The 19974-nt window shown below is 39.1% G+C and overlaps 1 protein-coding gene across 4 annotated transcripts in view; it reads right to left on the bottom strand.

Moving 5' to 3' along the window:
- Positions 1–3596: 3596 nt before the first annotated feature.
- The window catches only part of PIAS1 (protein inhibitor of activated STAT 1), a 63262-nt gene continuing 46884 nt past the window's right edge, over positions 3597–19974 (bottom strand). For 2 of the 4 annotated variants that reach the window (XM_075506411.1, XM_075506414.1), the window contains exons 7-14: positions 18450–18555; positions 16870–16943; positions 11503–11663; positions 9535–9665; positions 9037–9214; positions 7593–7735; positions 7217–7254; positions 3597–5718 (exon numbers count right to left, since the gene is read on the bottom strand). In XM_075506411.1, coding sequence (XP_075362526.1) covers positions 5422–5718; positions 7217–7254; positions 7593–7735; positions 9037–9214; positions 9535–9665; positions 11503–11663; positions 16870–16943; positions 18450–18555 — 1128 coding nt within the window. In that variant the 3' untranslated portion in view covers positions 3597–5421. Of the gene's footprint in view, positions 5719–6023; positions 7255–7592; positions 7736–9036; positions 9215–9534; positions 9666–11502; positions 11664–16869; positions 16944–18449; positions 18556–19974 lie in introns of all 4 variants that reach the window. The other 2 variants (XM_075506415.1, XR_012776314.1) reach the window with 2 other exon arrangements.

Raw genomic sequence — 19974 nt, 5'->3', positions numbered from 1 at the left:
ACCCGTGCCTCTCCTTCCTTTTTTTAATTCTGAATCTTTATCACTGAAGCAACTGACTCGCTCTTTGCTCAGTTTGTGAAATGACCAGCAGTTAAATCATTGCAGCCATTGCAGATACAATGCATTTATCCCCTACTGAAGCACCGAGCACAGCCCGAACACCGCAGACTAAGGCTACCACCAAAACCATCACACATCGCTGCAATCAACCGGGACTATAACTAGCACAAACTTGGTTAGAAACTCAAAGAACAAAGCATGAGCCAATCTTAACCCTTCCAAATCAGTAATAGTGTCTCTAGAAGGATAAGGTAGGGATTATTCTCATGGAATATTATTACGTGGGGGTACAAAAGCACAAAAGATTGAATGACATGCTGAACGCTACGCAAGAAATGGAAGCAGATCCAGGATGTATCTTTCAGACAAATGGCAGTTTTGGGCCCAGCCTCCCCCGATTCAGAGCCAAGCTGCAGAGCCTGCGGTTCTCACAAGATGGCAGTCCCAGGCTAACCCAGTAAGCTCAGACTTGGACCCTGACGTGCCAAGATATGAAGCGAAGGCCCTCCAAACAGCAAAGGGTCATGCTTCAAGGGGAAACAAACTGCTCGATGTAAAACTGACGTACCTTGTCATACCTGTCTACCGCATCCCTCAATTCTGGTATTACCTCTTTCTACTCTACAGATAGAAAACAAAACAAAACACCCCTTGTTTCTCTGAAAATTAGAGAGTTACAAGCAGCTCAACACTCAGATAACACTCCAGAAAAACATTATACAGTGAAAGAGAGATAGGATTCCCTAGAAAAACCACAAACAGGTTCCAAATAACAGCAAAAGATAGGATTTCCCCTGTGACTCTCTTCCCACTGTTCACAGCTAATGTTTGGACAAAAATCCCACCTACCTTGATGCTGCGCCTTTGAGCACTAGTGCCTTTTGGAGGTCTGCCCGCAGCGTGGAGCGCGATTTCTGCCCACCGGAGCTGTTCCAGACCTTTGCTACAGAAGTACCAGAGATGAAGGGGAGCAAAAACCTCGGTTGCTTTGAGCCTGAGCATAATTAGCTTATGAAACAAGGAGTTCATTTAGAAGCGTTTGTTTCCAATATGCATCAATAGCCAAATTACAAATGATCCAATACACATCTTAATTCTTCCCTATTGACCAGAACAGTTGATTAACAAATCCCTTTCAGCTGCAGACAATAGAAAAGCTTGTATGTCATGGGGATTGATCAGCTCAAAATCACTTTGGATTACTCCAGAATGCATCTGTATCATAGCAGGCGGTTACTACCCTCTCTGGGTGGGTAAACGTTACCCAAATAAAAGCTAGCAAAAAGGAACCCCCCTTCACACGCACCCACAAAACAAAGCAGCGTTGTTAGAGCTTGGAGAGAGAAGCGTGAGACACTCCATGCCGCAAAACATTTAGAGCAAAGCATTCCTGTTAAAAAGGGACATTTGCAACTCTGAGTTCACAGAACACACCCTCCCACCCCCCTTTTCCCCCCCCAGGAAACACAACATAACTGAATGCTTTTTATTACATCTAAAGATTTCTACATAAACAGGTAACATTCAATAGGTAAACCATTTTTTTTTTCCAATGCATATAATAAATATTTTCACTTGGTACTTTTATACAAACTGACATTGGTCTACTATACATTTTTAAAAGCCATTTACTGGTTTGGCATGCCGTATGGAAACTAAGAGAAAGTTTTAAGGCAATGAATGACAGATTTAAATTCATGGAATTAATGGTATTTTTAATATTCTGCTTATATACATTTTTCCCTTTGTTAATTAAAACAATTAACAGCAGCACTTTCGGGGACCACCAGCAATTTTCCCTTGTTAGAAATCTAAGCTCTGTTAAAAAATAAAAAAAAAGGAAAGAAAGAAAAAAACAGTTACACTGACAAACCAAAACCCTTTCTATTTAAGATGTGCTTAAAACCCTGAAATGTTAAACTGCAACGAAGAATTAATTTCCAAAACGTTATCCTCACAGTCCTTAGCTCTGTGTCGGGAGGCAGGTCCAAGAGAGTCCAATGCAAATCTATCAGTCATCCCGTCCTTGAAAGCCTTATTGAATCCTTGCCACGGAGAGGAAGGGGCAAGCCTGGAATTGCCGCCAAGTCTATCATTATGGAAGTGCCACAAAGTTTTTAACGCATGGCATAGGTTATAGTTTAGCACGATTTTTCTTCTCCTAAAGGATGCATCCATCAGCAATGCCCTCAAGAGCAATTCAAAGCCACTTCCACCTTGCTATTCAAACAGCAGCTACGTACTGATATCCGTGTGCGTATGTACATACACGCACAGCACTATACGTAACAGACACACGTGCACGTGTGCGCACACCCCGCTCCTCCAGCGGAAGAATCTGAGGACAAGAGAGCGCTAGTCCAAGGATCACAAAACTCTGCAATCTGCAGCGAAGCGAGCAGTACCGCAAGCCAGGCCACCCTGGCTTGCTTTACTGCACCTTTGATAATATGCAAACTAAAGGAGCTTGAGTTTTGGAGTGACATTTGCAGGGAACTTGTCGAGAACTCGGACTGAGACTTCTACCAAGCAATGTTAACTGTGGTCAGAGGCACAGAGAATTATCAACTATAAAGAACACCCTAGCATGAAACAGGAATACTCACAAAGCATATGGGATTAATACCACAAGGGAGGACTTAAGAACACTTCTGTCCCTTCTTTGTAGAGCTACGAGGTTAAAAAATGACAACGGTGAACTGAACAGCCTTCCTTCCCCTTCAGGGTAACTTGTGAGGAAATGGAAGACGTCATCAGCCGACCTCACTTTCCAAAAGCTAAGACAGGCATAAAGATGCCAAATTCTGTGTTACCACACACTCGCCACATTTAATTTTATATGTGAATTAACAAGATTTTAATACCATTGTCAAAAGTGACATAAGCTGCTCTTCAGGTCATCTTTAACAATACAGTCAATGGAAATGTTGCCACAGTCGTCGGTAAAACAGCCACAAGCTCTCCCGAACTTCTCTCGGATGTTTCAGAAGCTGGGGACACGCACGCTCCCAGTTACACTGATGGCGGTCATACTTCAGATTTACAAACGGTATTATAGCAAAGCATATGCTCTGAAGTTACCAGGTTAGTATTCATGACTAAAATGTATGAGATATATTCCTAGTGTAGGTTTAATCACTTCAAAATCAGACTGAGTTTAAAAAATAAGTATTTCCCATTTTCTATCCTTTTATTTATTTTTTAACTGACATTTAATAAATTATAAAATTGGTGTATGGTGAAATATATATATCAGCCAGATATGTATGAAATACACATGCATGGGAAAAACTATTTAACTCACTTTTAACTCACACACACAGATCTATAAATACATATATACACACACATATACATATAAACACAAACATTTGTTTTCAAAATTCAAGTCAACTATTTAGTGGCAGAGGGATGCTGTAAAAACACTAAAAACGATTTTGATGCCACATAATGTGAACCTTTCAAATAACCATACGACTGATCATACAGCAATACCTAATGCTACTTGGATTAAAGATTTTTTTTTTCTTTTTTCCTTTTTTTTTTTCCTTTTTTTTTTCTTTTTTAATCAATGCAAGATTTTAACTTCATAGGCAAAAGGTGGCCCTTGTCAATGCTCAAAGCAACTAGCTGCAATCAACAGTTTTGGACATGAAAAATTCAGACAAGAATCTGCTAATTTTAGTATTCCTTACTCTCTCTTCCTGATAAACTTGTTACCTGCACTTTCAACCAGTTATAAAAATATTTTTCACATCAGAGGAAATATTTACTCTCTCTGACATGGACTTTGGGACACAAGAGAATCACCTCCTTCCCTCCCCCTTCTCTTACTTTAAAGAATCTCCTGAAAAACTGCATTCCAGCTATTTACACATTTCACTCTAATAAGAACGGATCAGCCCAAATGACCCACCAGTTCTAAAAAAAAAAAAAAAAAAGATTTTCCTATGTCATGCACAACTTTAAAAAAAAAAAAAAAGAAAAGGAGAGAGAGAGAAATGAAACCAGGAAGTAAGTATGGCTCGAAGTTCAACATAAGCCTACTGAAAAATCAGGGAAATTAAAATAATTACAAGGCCAAAAAGAGAAAACTGAATTTTGAAACCCACTACCCTAAGAGACTTCAATAGGTAGCAATATGTTTGAGTACACGGGCTACAACGCGGGGCTTTTTTATTGGGTTGGTTTTTGGTTGAAGAGACTCACGTTGAACATTTAATATTAAATTTCGATGAATGTGAACTCAGAAGACAGCGTACCAAGACCATTATCAGCTGCACAAGCCATGCAATAGTGTGTCGGTATTTGTATTTTCTTTCTTTTGTTGACAAGTTCACTCTTAAGCAGAAATTTGATCTACTGCAGCTAAAAGTAGGTTTCTCCAGACAGAATAAGATAGGCCTCAATTCAACAGGCCATTTATACACGCATGGCTAACTTTAAAGCACAAGCAGTTCCACAAATTTAAAACTGACACATGCTTACTATTTTGCTGATTAGGATCGTACGTTATTTTAAAAGGATTTCATAGTAAGTTCTTAGAAACAAAACCCTACAGTCCAATGTGTCAATGCTTTTATTTGGGGCTAGATTCTATAAAAATTCTCTGTCTTGTCCCACATAAGCACAGCCAAGTAAATCCTCAGCCTGAGATTTTATGGAGTCTGGCCCTCAAGAATAACTGGTGCACTAATGAGCGTGCAACATGCTTGATTAAAGCATGAAATTTAAAAAAAAAAAAAAAATCATCTGAATAGAGGGTCACGTAGAACCAGAAATGACAAAAAAAAAAAAAAACCCAAAAAAAACCAAAAAACCAAACCCACTCCTGAAAGGCTATGTCCTGCAAACAGAGGGGATGCTGTGGAATAGTTTGGGTAGGGTTTAGTCCACTTTAAGCATAATAAAATCTGCACTAAATATGGGATGGGGGAATTAGATTCCACCAAAGATAAATGTCTCCAAGAGGAGGAAAAACCCTCTCACAAGTCTGAACTTTAAAAGTTCAGCTCCTTTCCTGTTTATATTACTGTGAAGAAAATAATGCCATTTGTGTCCAAACTATGGGGAAAAAAAGTAACTTACATGACAAAATGCACAGGTGTAAAATCTTCAACATCCATAAAAATGAACTGAAGCTCCTTGTTTTTGTTAATTTTTTTTTGTGTTTTTTTTTTCTTATTTTTACCAGTGAGGCCATCTTAGGTTTATATACAAAAGTAAAACTGAAAATATACTTTTGTTCTCTGTACACATAAATTTTTTTCCCTAAAAAAGGAAAAAAACTTGTCTATGTTTCTAACATAAAGTAAAACCAAGCACAAAGATTTCCTCTGACGAGTTCATTTACTCCAAAAATCAGTCCAATGAAATAATGTCTGGTATGATACCAAAGATAGACGCCGTGTCCGTGCCGCTCCTACTTGCAACTGGATGACCATGATTCTCTCGCAGGCTGTTGGAGGAAACAAGACTGCTGTTACTGCCACTATTGCTACCATTTGTGGCTGGCAGAGAACTGCTTCCTCCTGCATTTAGCTGATCGAGAAACATCTGAGATGAAGTGTATGGGAAAAAACGAGAGTGTAAGAGTTCTTGATCATCTGATGCAGAAACTGCCGCAGCTGCAGCGGCAAGAAGGGATGTGTTGTAATGCTGGGGGGAAAAACAACATTTTCAAGTTACATTTCAGACACCATAGTTTTGATTCAGACCAGCACAAAAGAAGGTATTTGTAAGCTAAAGCTCTGACAGCTTCTGGATTTCACACCAGCTCATCTACTCAACCTTGCTGTAAGGTAAGTGGACCAATGCAGTGAACTTTTACCTCTGTGGCCCCTGATTTCTAAAGCCAAAAGAAACTGGAAATACTAGTATTAGTAACAGCAAACACTAGAAAGGTAATAGTATTGCAAGACACCCAAAACAGTAAGAAACGGCAAGAAGCAGCACTCTTTTACCTCTTCAAAAAATTCCTTGGTGGAAAAATTCCCCAAAATTCAAAGAAACATTTTGCCATCCCTCTCCTCTGCTCAAAAGTCACAGACCAACCACAGCTGATGAAACTACGTGCTAATCACTGCTGGTGGAGGAAAGCATACTTCTGTGAAAAATGCATTTAGAAACAGCACACTTAGTCCCATTAGATGGCAGCAAGGGCTGTCCCAAGTTACACACTCTGCTGGGCAGCCCCTGAAAGGCAAGAACTTTAGCTATCAAGAATCAGATTTTAAATACAATCTCTCTGTAGGGTAATTTTGCTCTTGATATTTCTTTCCACTATGGTGAAAGATCTATGTAGGCTATTCAGCCTTGTTCCCTGAAATTTATGTACTGGTATAATAATTATGCCATATCAGTGCAGCATCATACTTCTGCACTACTTGTTTCAGAACAATTCTCATATCTATGTGTTACTGAGTATCAAGATAGCTTTTCTGAATCCAAATTCTACAGTGCAGGCTCTGGTCTTAATTATGGTATGAAAGTATCCCTCTACATTTAAGTGCGATTCTCCTACTTGAGATTGCAGAACAGACATGAAGGGACAAAGGGCACATGAGCCACCCCAGTCCCTTTCTTTTCTTGGAGGCACAGGAGGAAAAGCGAATAAGTGGGAGGACTTGCCAACCCAGACTCCTTTTGAGAATGACTGGTTTCGTTCACAAAACTGGAGGAGCCAGCACCAATCTAGCCCATTTCAGTAAGCACTTACAGAAAGGTGGCAACCATGGTATGAATGGGCACCAGAGAGCTGCCCCTGCCTCTCCGAATTGTGTAACGGACTGTCAAGTGTCCCAGTGGTGGGCCCCAGACCGTCAGGTGGCCAAAGGTGAGACCTTAAGTCTGAAAAACTAAAGAGGTGGCTGGTGAACCTTCAGCTGTGGCCAAGAGTCATTCCACAATACAACAGTGGCTGACTGAGCTTAACCCTTGGAAACTGAAATGTTTATCTTTTGTTATGCCTTATCCTACACCGGTATTGAGACAATGCTTATGTTTGGTCACAGTTTCTGTGTACAAAATAAAGCTGCAGGCTGCCTGCATTTACACCTACATCATACATCTGTTCCTTCCTCGCCTATACATCCAGGCCAGCAAGTCCTTCTCAGAAAAGAGTATCTGCCATATGACTTGGTTTTCCTTGACTTACCTGATTGTCTCCTGACAGGAAAGGGAAGAAATCTAAACCTGTGAAGAGACAAAGAAAAAAATTAAGCTTCTCAAAACAAACAGGCACCTCCCCATTTTTCCATCATTTATTTTGAAATAAAACCAGCATAATAAGTGATGACATTTCAGATTCTCTTCATACTGGAGCTTGCAAAACATCAACCTTTTAAAACCCTAAGATATTAACCTAATTCTTTGTTTGTTTGTTTTTTAAAAAATACCATCTCATCCTCTGTGGATGCAAAATAATATTTTGCACTAATGGTCTGTCAAATGACTGCATGTTTAAACTCTTTTACAATAGTTATTATTGCTTGGAGAGCTGTACTTACAACTATGAACAGCCAGAAGCTCACCTTGCAAGTCATAAGGCATAGGTGTCATATGGAATGGATGCCTGTAGTCTTGGATAAGTGATGTATTGATGTAGCTGGTGTCAACAGCAGGAAGGCTTGGTGTTCTTGACACCGGAGATGCTTGATGGGGTAAATTTAAAATGCTGGAAGAAACAAAGGCTTGTTACAAGCGTAAAATACAGTCTTGGCTTTAATGCTAAAAGAACAGCATTTGAAGATTTCTATTGCTATCCCATGCAGGGTATGCCTATTTTCAAATTTAACACAAAGTCAGCCTCTCAGTACGCATTCTGAACTTTGTGACAGGTGTGCAACAACTCCCCTACTAAATGTGAAAGCTTCACTAGAAAGCATCAAGATGCTACAGCACCAACTCCCCTACTAAATGTGAAAGCTTCACTAGAAAGCATCAAGATGCTACAGCACCAACTCCCCTACTAAATTTGAAAGCTTCACTAGAAAGCATCAAGATGCTACAGCACCTCAGTGAGTCTTGCAAGGACTGTAAAGAGGGGAGGAGGAAGACACGAGCATCACATGTTCCCCAAACTTTCTTCTCATAATGTCATTTTATCAGAAAAGTTAATTCAGTCCAAGCCAAACTGCAGCCCAAACAGCTGAAGTCTAGCAAAATTAAAAGCAAAGTAAAGCTCAGTCTCAAACAGTAGAAACTGATGACTCACTATAGATGGTATCGGGACCTCTGCTACAAATACTCCTAAGCCAGGACAAGACAATCCTAAGGGTATATTGACCCCCCAAAACAGTACAAATCTGCATAACAACACAACAGATACGCTCTACAAGGTAACTAGTAACGGAAGACAGCCAAAAAGGTCTTGGGGAGTTTTAAGCGATCACTGAGTCATTTACACCAGTGGAGTAGTAATCAGTTCAACAACAGGATCCCTTTGGGTTAGCCTCAGTTTTCATCCCTACATGTTTATGTAAACAGGGTGCTATGAACAGCTTGGCTACTTAGATGTAATCAGGTTCTTCTGGCATTCTTTATTACTATGCTACTGGCAGTAATCACCAGCGAAACCCACACACTCCCAATACCACACCCGTGTTTCTCACTGCTCCCCCCCCCCCCCCCCGTATGTTGCTGCTTTCGTATTTCTCTATGGAAGAAAAGTATTTCCAAATCTGCAAAAAAACCATACTTCTAAGCCACAACCTTTTTCACTGTTTTATATTCATTTTCACAAATATGAGTACAAATACAATTAAAAAACTGTATCATGTTACACACTTAACTCAAAGTTGGTATTCTAATCTTTTCAGGCCTTGTGACCTGAGACCAAATCTATTTACTATAAGCTACTAAATCAGGATATAATCCAAACACAGAACTTTCTAGATACAATTTCTTTTGAAATTTGTTACTACTCTCCATCGTGAGTATATTTGCTCTGCATTGCCCTGCATATTTTATTCTCACCCTTTATTGTTTAACGGTGATGCTGGAGATATGGAAGGACAGCTTCTCTTTGCAGATGGTTCTTCCTCCTCCTCATCTGATGAGCTATCAATGGTTAAATCAATCACTTCTACTTTCTTATTTTTATTTGACTGTTGGTGAGAAGACACCTGATGTTCCAAGGAAGAGCTTATGCATCCTATACAAAGTAAGTCAACATTATAAGCTGTAGCTTACAACAGCACTACAATCATCATAACATCACATCTTACTATATGCCTTCATAAATAAAGCTTACAACTTAGAATAAGAGACAACAAAATTACATAACATTGATAATAACAACTTAAAAGTACCATCAGCCCCAAACAGGTATTACTCAAGTAATCTTTCTCACGAATGATCGTTAAAAGCTACAAACACATGCAAAAATGAGCAGTTTGAAAAGCTAAAGGAACATCACTACTTAACAGTTCAACAGTATGACATTCAGTCCGTACACCCCAGAACACAACTTACCATCAACTCCGTTGTAAGATGCAGTTACTTCCTGCACTTCCTTCTTCGATCTCATAGGAGCCCACGATCCGTCCTCCTTAAACTGAATTTCGTCACAATCTGTACAATATTTCAGGATTTCCATGAACAACCTGTCAATCAAAAACATTTAATATCAGTTCTCAAAAAAGAGCTTAACTCCTTTTTTTCCTCCAATATCTTTATTAGTCAGTGTAAGTTTCAATTAGTGTTTAAAAAGAGTCGAAAGCTTTCATTATTCTACCCTTCTCTCATCTGCTTCCTTGATAAAAAGGAGTCATTGAAAAATTTAAAATATTGTGCAGATTTTTATTTTAGATATTCACGTAAAAGAACTACAAGAGTGGAATCCTGCAGAGCTCATGACACAGAACTCTCCATTTCCCAAAACAAAGGAAGAATGTGAACTAGCATTAAAAAAAACAAAATCTCCTTCTTACCCATATTTATCTTTGACAATATTTAATTGAGGAAGCCTGTATCTTAAAGGAGTCCATATAGCTGAGTATTTAAGGACTAGTATTTCCTGAAACCTCTGTATAAGCGAAAACTTCCTAACAAAAGCTGAGCATGGGAATGTAAACTTGCAGCCTCTTCTTCTAGCTGCATCTCCTAAAACTTTTAGGATCCTGGCACCACATCACTCCCAGTGGGAATTCCAGCTTTTGACCAAGACTATTCATGTGGTTCCGCGTAGGAAAGAGCTTTGCTTTAATTAGTGAGAAAGTTCACTCTTTCCCAGATTGAAACATTTTCTAGAAATAACCTTCTCTTTGGGATGCTATATCACCTATCTCCAACATCGGCACCTGGCAACACAAGAAGAAATAAGGAAAACGCATTGTTTTAATTATTACTACTCTTAGTCTTTACTATTTTAGGCTGAAACCTACAACAAGGAACCCCACAGTTCTTTGATCCAAAGCAGAGGACCTGTAAATCTCAGGGTCCATGAATCCCAAGCAGCCCGTGTGAGCCCCAAGTGTCTCTTCAAGAGCTTTTTGCAAGGCCTTGAAGAGGATCCCGAGCAATCTTATGCTTCACTGGCAGGTCACCAAAACGAAACACGTACTCACTAAAACCAACTCAATCGTTTGTGAGGTGGTTTTCTGGGGTTCTGTTTGTTTCAGGGTTTTTAGTCTTGCTTTTTGGGGTTTTGTTTGTTTGTTTTGGCATTTTTTTTGGTTGGTTGGTTGCTGGGGATTTTTGTGGGGTTTTTTTTTGAGTAAAACATTCTGAGAGTATTCTCAGAAGACTCTACTTGTTCTCTTCTTTTATCACACTTTGGAAAGAAGATTCCTATCTAAGGCACTAAAATGCAAGCCCAGGAATACATACTTGGCATTTCTTCACAGAGACCAATACGAGATTTACTTATTTTTTTCTAACATTTTGCAGGTAGCCAGTACCAGGGAATCAATCTCTATGTCACCTTCTATATATAGCAACTCCCCAAGTGTGAAATTGTACATGGAATTGTACACGCATTTGTGGGGGTGGCAGTATTTATTTGATCTAACATGAATGTCTGCTATCAACTATGCCAGATTTGTGCAGCTGCTCCATTAAAAGAAGAGACAGCATGTGCTGCTTTTACCTAGGGATCCAGCACTATGGAATACTGGGGGGGGGGACGGGGGGACGGGACACCAAAACAAACCCACAACCATTTTAGGCAGGATAGCTCAAAAATTTACCTAAGATTGGAAGGAATACCTTTCATTATTATTAACTTTAACAGTCTGATGACCACAATTCTTCCAGAATACTGAACGAAGAGGTACCTGGTTAGTAATTCTTCACCAACAGCAGGGAAATTAAATGACATGGTAACTTAAAACAGGCCACAGCCAGATAACCAAGATTTCAGAGCACTGTATTCTGTGCAGCACAGGACAGTAAGCAGAGAGTGTAAGGTACATGCTTCATTTCGATGCAAGTTTTACTTACCCATCAATGATGAGATGTTCATAAGGAGCCTTCTTGTCACAGACAGGGCAAACCCAGGTTGGTTTCTTTTCATTCATTTGAATATAGAGAGTGGCATCAAAACATTGCAGGTGTGAACAAGTCAGGGCCCTACATGGTATAGTTAGCCGCATTTTACCAAGCTTTAAGAGGAAAAAAAAAAAAAAAACAAGATTACAACATCTTGGTATTAAATTAACAAACAGGGCTTTTCTGTCTGAAAAGGGACAGAGACAGGTTGAGTTTTACTCCAGAAAGAACTCTCAAAAATCTGAGTTTTCATTAAAATACATGCCACCCGTTCCCTCCTTCCTGTAGGTTTGATTATCGCATAAAAATTTACTAAAAATCACATTTTTAACGACATTTGATCAAGGAAATTGAAGACTACATCCTTCCATGTTCCCATAACAAAATACACTGAGCACCTGTAACATACCAGTGTCCTGGATTAACCACAAAAAAGAATTCTTCTTCATTAGTATTTTAAAAGCTGATGAACATGGGTCAGTCCTCTCCTATTCACTCACATAGTGTGTATCAAGCTGCTGTCCATATCTCAATCATTAGGGCACTACCAGAACTACTTGTTTAACTTTACAGTCACAGAAACAAGCATACAGAAAACACATTTGCAGGATTATGGATCATTTCCTGATGCATTTCTCTAACTCCACCATTTTCACTACTTTCTCCAAGGAACTGTCAGAAAGTGACTACTCACAAAATAAGTCACACCTGTTAACTATTAAGAAATTATTTTATGCTCCTCCTGCTGTGATAAACACCACTGCTATGCATACAGTTGTGAGCTAACCTGAAATGTCACTGCCTTTTCCTTGTGTAAAATCCAAATAGCTGACTATCCCCTATAATACCATCATACCTTTTCAACACTACAAAGGGCCTGCAAATGTTAACGGAAGATGAGACGGGAGAAAATGAGTTCTAAAATACACTTTCAGACAGGGAACACCCTTTCCTTCAAGTGTGTAGAAAGGCTAGGACAGCGAGGTTTTGCAGTCCAGCCCAAAGCTTCCACAAGTTTAATACAAAAAGCACAGCTCAGTGCTTAAGCTGAGCAGATACCACAGGAGTGCTACACGCAGAAGGTGTTTAGGCTAAACTGTGGAACAGGAATATCTTGACTTGGACAGATAGATCAACACTAACCCAGACCATAAAATATTAACATATGATTGCACTGAATACAAAAATTATTAGATAGTGAAAGGCATTTCATATTAATCTGAAATAAAAAAAAGTTTCCTCTCCTCAACAAAACTAAGCAGTTGTTTTCTGGCAAAGTGCTTTCACTGCAGTTTAGGAGGGGCTTTAACTGACCACACTAAAGGTAAAAAGTAGGAATGTCTAAACAAGACTTTTCCCACATTAAAAAACAACAAAACAACTATTTGTTAAGAACTATTTATACTGAGTATTTTGAAGTTATATGTATTTGACTAAAATATACAGGATTACTTCATTTGAAAACCTTCAGCCAATTCTAGCACTGCATAGTAGGAGGAACTGTTTTTAGTACGGCTTAAGCAAGCACCGTGGTCACGCATACTGATTCTGAGCAATACAAGATGGGTGCCACAGGATGGCACTCAATCTCAGAATATCAGAAAACTAAATATCAAGAACAAAGGCTCTACTCACAGTCCACTACTTCCTCCATGATGCTCCCTTTTTTTTTTTGGTTTTGCATCCCCCCGTAAGCAGAAATCCCTCCACCCCATTCCCAGCAAGTTCAACTAGACTGCAGGATCTTGCTTATTTTTCTTCCCTCTGGCTCTCAGTCACTGTCAGAAAACTCACCACCAGATGGGAGGGGAGCAGAGAACTCCCTGAGGAGCCTGCAGTAATGGTGCTGGAGAGCTCGGACAGCAGGAGGTGCTGTATGTGCCATGTGTTTGGCACCCCCTCCCCCAAAATCCATGACCAAGCACATTATTTCTATCACATAATCAACCCCCAACAAAGCAAGGCCCCCTGATCCATGTCTGTTACGAATTCTTATCTCCCAGATGGTAGGTCAATGGCTCATTTGTCTTTTGGGCACACTAAGAGTCTCCTAGCTTAGGGAGGATCAGGAGTGAGGGTACCGGAGATAAAACCTGGATGATCTATGTGATGCAAAATAAAACTAAGGAAGGTCGAAGACACGTGCTGCAGGAAGAACATAAATACCTGTCTCCTGAGTAAAAAAGCAGATTTAAACCAGAAACATTTTCACGAGCTTTTGGTATAAAAACTGTGGCTCTAATTTCTAAGCAGCGGTCGGATTTAGCCGAAGCCATACGCCTGCAGACAGAATCAGCGTACTCAGCGTTAACAAGTTGATGTCTCCTTTCCCATTTTTGGCATTGAACCTCCTGGATCAGCTCTGCCATACTGGCCAAGCTGTGTCAGAACTGACAAAAGAAGAGGTCATAAAAGAAGGGATGCATCCCAACTTCTGAAAAACTGTTTCCCAACACTGTTACTGTTTTGATTCCTGCCTGTCGGCAGCCAAAGAAACACTGCATTAATTTCTTTTACAAGCATACAAAACATTGCTATCTTTTCACGCTAAAAAATGTGCCCAAAACAGGAGTTAAGGATTTGTAAACAAAGCTGCAAAACCTACAGTAAAATGCTAGATCTGGAATTTTTGTTCAGTTAAATATTTGGTCCGGCTGCAGAGCTTGTGGATTTATTTATTTTTATTTCAAGGGAAAAAAAGAACATGAATTCAAGTGTTTTCCTGAAATACAGACTCAGTCCAGCCCATTTGCCTGCTGTATCTCAGAGAGATTCAGCCAACAGTTAAGGACAGCTTTTTCTCCATACTCCACGGTCTCGGGGGGAGAGCAGGCCTCTGTGCTAAAAAAAGCTCAGCAGCAATCCAAAACAAATTCAGAGGAAGCTGCCTTGCTCTGCGCTTTTTTTTGAGGGCAAAATAAAGGTTATAAAGCCTAAACCTGCTGCCCCCATCCAGATACGCAATTGCATTTATTTTATTGAAGTATACACATGAGAGAATCACACCCATAACAAAGGAGATGGGAGAACAGCACCCTCATATTAGCAGAGCTGAAGATGCATCATTCTGTAATTTTTGGTTCTGCTGTTGGAGACCAAATTGGCATTTTCAATGTGTACTTTCAAAGCATACACTGTCCATTCAAGCATTAGAAAGTAAGCACAAAATATTTACAAAAAAATTCTCCCTGAGCCAAATGCTTACAAATTAGCAAGTAAAAATATGGAGGCTATAATAAAATTGCATTCAGACCCAAGGACAGTCTGAATCATGCTAATAACCTTTCTATTCATAGGACAGGTTGAAAGGTGCAGTCTCCGTCCCAACGAGCCTTTCCAATGATGGATTATTCCAAGAGCTACACAAAATCAGACAGCACTGAGTGAGGAACATACTGGAAAAAAGTCAAGTGTGTATGTTTTGTAGACATTATTAAAATGACACAGAGACAAATATGCTCAAAATAATGTGCTACATACACTTTGTTTTGTATGTCTATCAGAAAAGTAGTAAATTTTAAAGAGGAAAAACCGACAAAGGTAGAACTTCTGAAGAGCTACATCCTAATGTCTGATTGCTGTTTTGTTTCTACCCCTGGCAGAACTCTGAGAAAATGCAAAATAGAATTTAACATCTGTAGGTATTAGCAAATTTGCAGGCCTAAAAGCAATATTGTGGAGGATATTCCTGCTCTAATACTAACTCATCTAAATCACAGTCATCAAGAAAAAAAATGCACCTAAAAGCACTGCAGAAGAACTTTTATCAGTAATGGAGGCAATCAGGACAAACAGAAGTGTCAGAAAACTCCCATGGAATCATCTATAAAGCAACAGAACTACCTGAAGTGGCAGTTCTGACAAATCCAAGTATGACTGAAGTAAAAATCTGTAATTCCAGAAGATGCATGAAGATTAATTTAAGATAATGAATTAATACATAGGCACTTCTAAACTCTTACAGCCGTTTAATTCCTACAAATGGGTTACTATTTTTGTCTGTATTGGAAACTAATTTTAAGGGGTAAGAATATTGTGTGTAAAGAATGACAAAAAAACCCAACAGGACTATTGTTGTGCTTTCTAGAATAACAAAGTACTAACAGCACAACGAAAATTCAACTATAACAACTCAGCAAGATAAGCTGCCAGTTGTGGACCCAAAATACTTCAGCGTTCCAAATCGGCAGCAGTTTCGATGCGACACATAAGTTCATAGGTTTGTAAGATTATAGGTCATAAGGTTCACAGTTTATAGATCAGGATTTTATTTTGTAAATGCAATCCCTCTATCTTTCTTACAGATGAGTTTTATCTTCCTTAAATGTGTTATTATTTAGTTAGCATCAACGTTGATATGGAGAAAGTCTTAAGATTGACAATCATGAAAATACCACATTTAAAGATTTACAATAACCTAATACATATATAAGAAGTAACCACAATGTCAGTTGTGCTTTTTACTAAGCAAAGCTTATGTATCTAAAAGTTTATCTTTATGTTGCTAGAGTTTAAGAACATATTTAATAACTTGAGAAATAAGCTTCAATTTTGCAAGAATAAAGTCAGTTGTTTTCTTTGGATTTTAAAACTGAAAATTTTGTGTCAAGCTTGAGCAGATTGAGTCAACCCAGGAAACAGATGTATCCTTAATCCTGAAAAGAGGTTAAAAAGCTATACTGCAATAAAGATACTGTTATCATACCAATGATAACATAAAGCCAGGTATAAGCGCTTATTCTGCATCTACTTGGTTAAAAAACAATTAGTAGGTCAAGATATAGTACATCTCTCCCACTTCCACATTCACTGGAACTGTATTCTCCCACTTCAAAGTTGGAACAAATTTTGTTTGAACAACCTCTAGGACGCTGCTTCGCTTTTAATCTAAGATTATTAAGTACTCAAAGTGTACACATGCATATAATCAACTTCAGTTAAAAGATGCTCAATTCTTTGACTGCAGACACTGGCTGAAGAGCTATTTTTAATAGTCAGATTCAGCTACCTTACCACTGAGAGTGGTTTTATCACCAGCAAGGACTCGAACTGCACACTCAGATGATCTAGTGACAGATTTAAATGTATGCTTACATACAATTTTGAATAGCATTTTCAAGTTAATGGAATACTCATTTTCTCAGGGGTATATCACATGCTTAAGCACCGTGACAGATAACTTCAGCACTGGATCCCACAAAGTTAACACACAGGTAAACACAAGCTAACCTCTACCAAATACATGTCCCAGAACAGCAGCCACATTTTGATCAGAATCAGTTTTGAGGGCATTAAAAAAAACCAAACAAACAAACTTACTGGACAAAGAAGAGAAACTCTTAAGCTTGTTGTTGCTATTTCACTGTCTGGATCGGCAGTCAGTTTCTCTTTAACTGTTATTTGAAAGAAGAAAAGGTTTATTTTACACCTGATTTAAAATACAAATTGCATGATAGAGAAATAAAACAAGTCTGAAACTGTGCGCTAGACTTTCAGTTTGCCATATCTACTGGAAGCAAGCAGCAGTGGCTATTGTTTCAGACTCACACAATAAACATGTAACATAAGCAGTCTTTGCTCTCTAGAAAGATCATAAACGACAAGATTTAAAAAAGCAAAAAGCAGGAAAAGCTCATCTTAAACCAAGATCCCTAGAAAAATGTATTTATACAGAGATGTTTCTTTCCATATACATGCAACTTTGTACTTGAAAGTTATTTAAAATCTACTGACAAGATGAGCCACATTGACTTGACTGGTAACTTCAAGCACATAAAAAAAAAATGTGTTAGTAACTCTCACATAAACAAGCACCACTGTAAACCTCTGAAATACTCATCAAGCAATCCTGTGATTTAAAATTGAAAAGCAAATTGAGAAACAGAAATCAGAAGTACCTGGACAAAATTTGGGGGTTAAATAACTGCAGTGAAATATTAGCACTACAGAAGCCTTTCATCTCTACCTATCCTCTACTTTTACTTCTAAGGACTGTTTTATAAGCAGTCATTGGTTAAATGAACAAGTCAGTTCCATGTTCTTCCTGATCTATGAACCGGACCTACACCCTCATTCTCACCTTGTATACAAAGAGCAGTAGCCACCTGGAAACTCTCTAGATTTTTGTGCATTTAAATCATCATACTGTATTAGCACAAGCTAATGCCCAGCACTATACACCACTGGCTTTGTAGCATTTACTGGTGGATTAATTTCTTCCCTTTTGGAGAAGGTCCTGTGCGGTGTACAACACACATCATCTGAGCATTAAAGAGTATGACCAACAGCTGTCAGGTGTTGGTATTTTCACCCTCTCCCTGAAAAGGAAACATGCAGCAGGTTTTGCTTGCATTTTTATTATACAAATTTATACCAACACGTACTTGTCAGAGAAAACAACAAAGCAGCAAGCTTCACACTTAAATTTGGAAGGGGGTTGGGAGGAGTATTGTGCTAGACACTCTCTCTCCAGGAGCTCACTCCACAACACTGTGCCAAAGGAACAAAAATTGTGTTGATGGAGACTTTCCTCCAGCTCCGTCAGCGTCAAGGTTCAGTATCAGGCATTTAGTTCAGCTTGCTTGAGGTACTGAATTACCAGTTAACTGTATAAATACAGTTGTTCTATTCTGAAGACACAAAGCCAGTATGGCTGAACTGAAAGAGATTCTCTTGCATTTTTCCCTTCACAGTGTCAACAGGGTTCCTGGACTGGCTCCTAGTACAAACAAAGGCCTCTGAGTCTTTGAATTGGAACTGAATACAAAGAACACCACTATCAGATTCTCAAAACCCAGAGAATTGTAGGAAGTCCAAACCTCAGTTAGTAGAGTCCTATTTCAAATCTCCTTTTACAAAAGCTATTTTTCCTTTTTAAACAAGCAGTACATCAGACATACTTAGTGCTCTAGAATGATCAGGGTTCCGTATTCCTTTTGCTCGCAACCTCTGCAGTAACACCGTAGAGGACAGCTGCTTTACAAGATAGACTGCCATGGAATAGTTCTAGAAAACAGAACAAAAGATCAAAGTAAAAACTGGTTTACTCAAAAGATAGCTTGTATTTTATACAATGCTTATGCAACTGTTATGTGATTACAGGCCACTGTGTTTCTAAAGCAGTTACAAGACTTTAGATAGCAAAGTTTTCAGACTAGAGAAAACCCATCGTGCTTCAGAAAGTTCACAGGGCTGGAGTTTGAGAGGTGCAACAAAAGTGACTTCACACTTCACTGAGATTAGATTAGCTGCAAACCAAGCTATTAAAACAGCATTTAGGACACTTCTGGAAGTTTTACATCTAACTCGGACATGCAGTCTACAGCCCATTTAAGAAGGGTAATGTTAGGTACTGCTGTTGTGTCAATACATTTATTTAAGGGAAGCTGCCAGGCCAAATATGATCAAACCTTTTTTTTTTTTTTAATAAAAGCTTATTTTGTTTTCAAAATAGGAAAATCGGCAGTGATGCCTCTTCAAAAGCAATACATAAAAAGATGCATCACCTGCAGTATTTCCTACTCAGTCTGGAAGCACTGTTCAACTTTTTCTTATCTTCCTGCACTTAACTGTCTATGAAACGCTAATGCTACTTCACTGCCAAAGCTTAACAGAAGAAAGACAGTTAAAGAGTTCAAGAGTTCAGTGGGGCCAAGATGTACTCTAGTGAATCTAGTTGGAGCGGGCAAGAAGTCACCACTCCCAACTGTCTGTCCTTCCCCTCTGGAAGAGGTTAGGTCACTTCTCCCCATCGGTCTGAACAGAACAGACCATGCAAATGTCCCTTATTGGTGTCAGCAAAAGGCCAGGGATGCTCACTTCTGCCACTAGAGAAGATAGACTGGCATACAAGCAGGTCAGACGCAGACCAAACGCCAACTCTGCCAGCTCCCCGAGAGAGGGGTAAGCCTTCCCTAGAGGGAGAGAGCAGGGGTGGCAGGAGGAGCGGCTCCTTCTGGCATCGCTAACGGATTTCAAACCACAGTCTGGGATTTCTGAAGCTCTCATTTTTCTTGTAAGCTACTAAGAGCAGCAGGTAATAAATGTCTTTCTAAAAACGTGATATGGTACTATGCATTCAGCAGCAACATCCCTCCCTCCCCCCCCGCCCCCAAAATGGAAAGGGCAAAATCGTGTTCTCACATTAGGGTACATCAATTACTTTTTGAGATAAACAGTATTCGCTAAACCTGTAGCCGCACTCGTACACTTTAAATTGAAAAATGAAAGCCTTCCCCCAGCAACGGCCATGTATGTTTCCACTAACAAAACAAAAAAAGATCCATACAATTGTGACATCTACCATTATTTAGGATGCCGCCAGAATCCAAAGATGGGATTTCAGTAATATATCTTACCATAAAATTACACAAATTGAAAAAGCATCAGAAACACCACATTTTAAATATTTTATTCTTACAATGA

This window comes from Mycteria americana, chromosome 6 (assembly GCF_035582795.1).
Source record: "Mycteria americana isolate JAX WOST 10 ecotype Jacksonville Zoo and Gardens chromosome 6, USCA_MyAme_1.0, whole genome shotgun sequence".
In the NCBI taxonomy this organism is placed as follows: domain Eukaryota; kingdom Metazoa; phylum Chordata; class Aves; order Ciconiiformes; family Ciconiidae; genus Mycteria; species Mycteria americana.
This window is presented reverse-complemented; position numbering and strand designations above follow the sequence as displayed.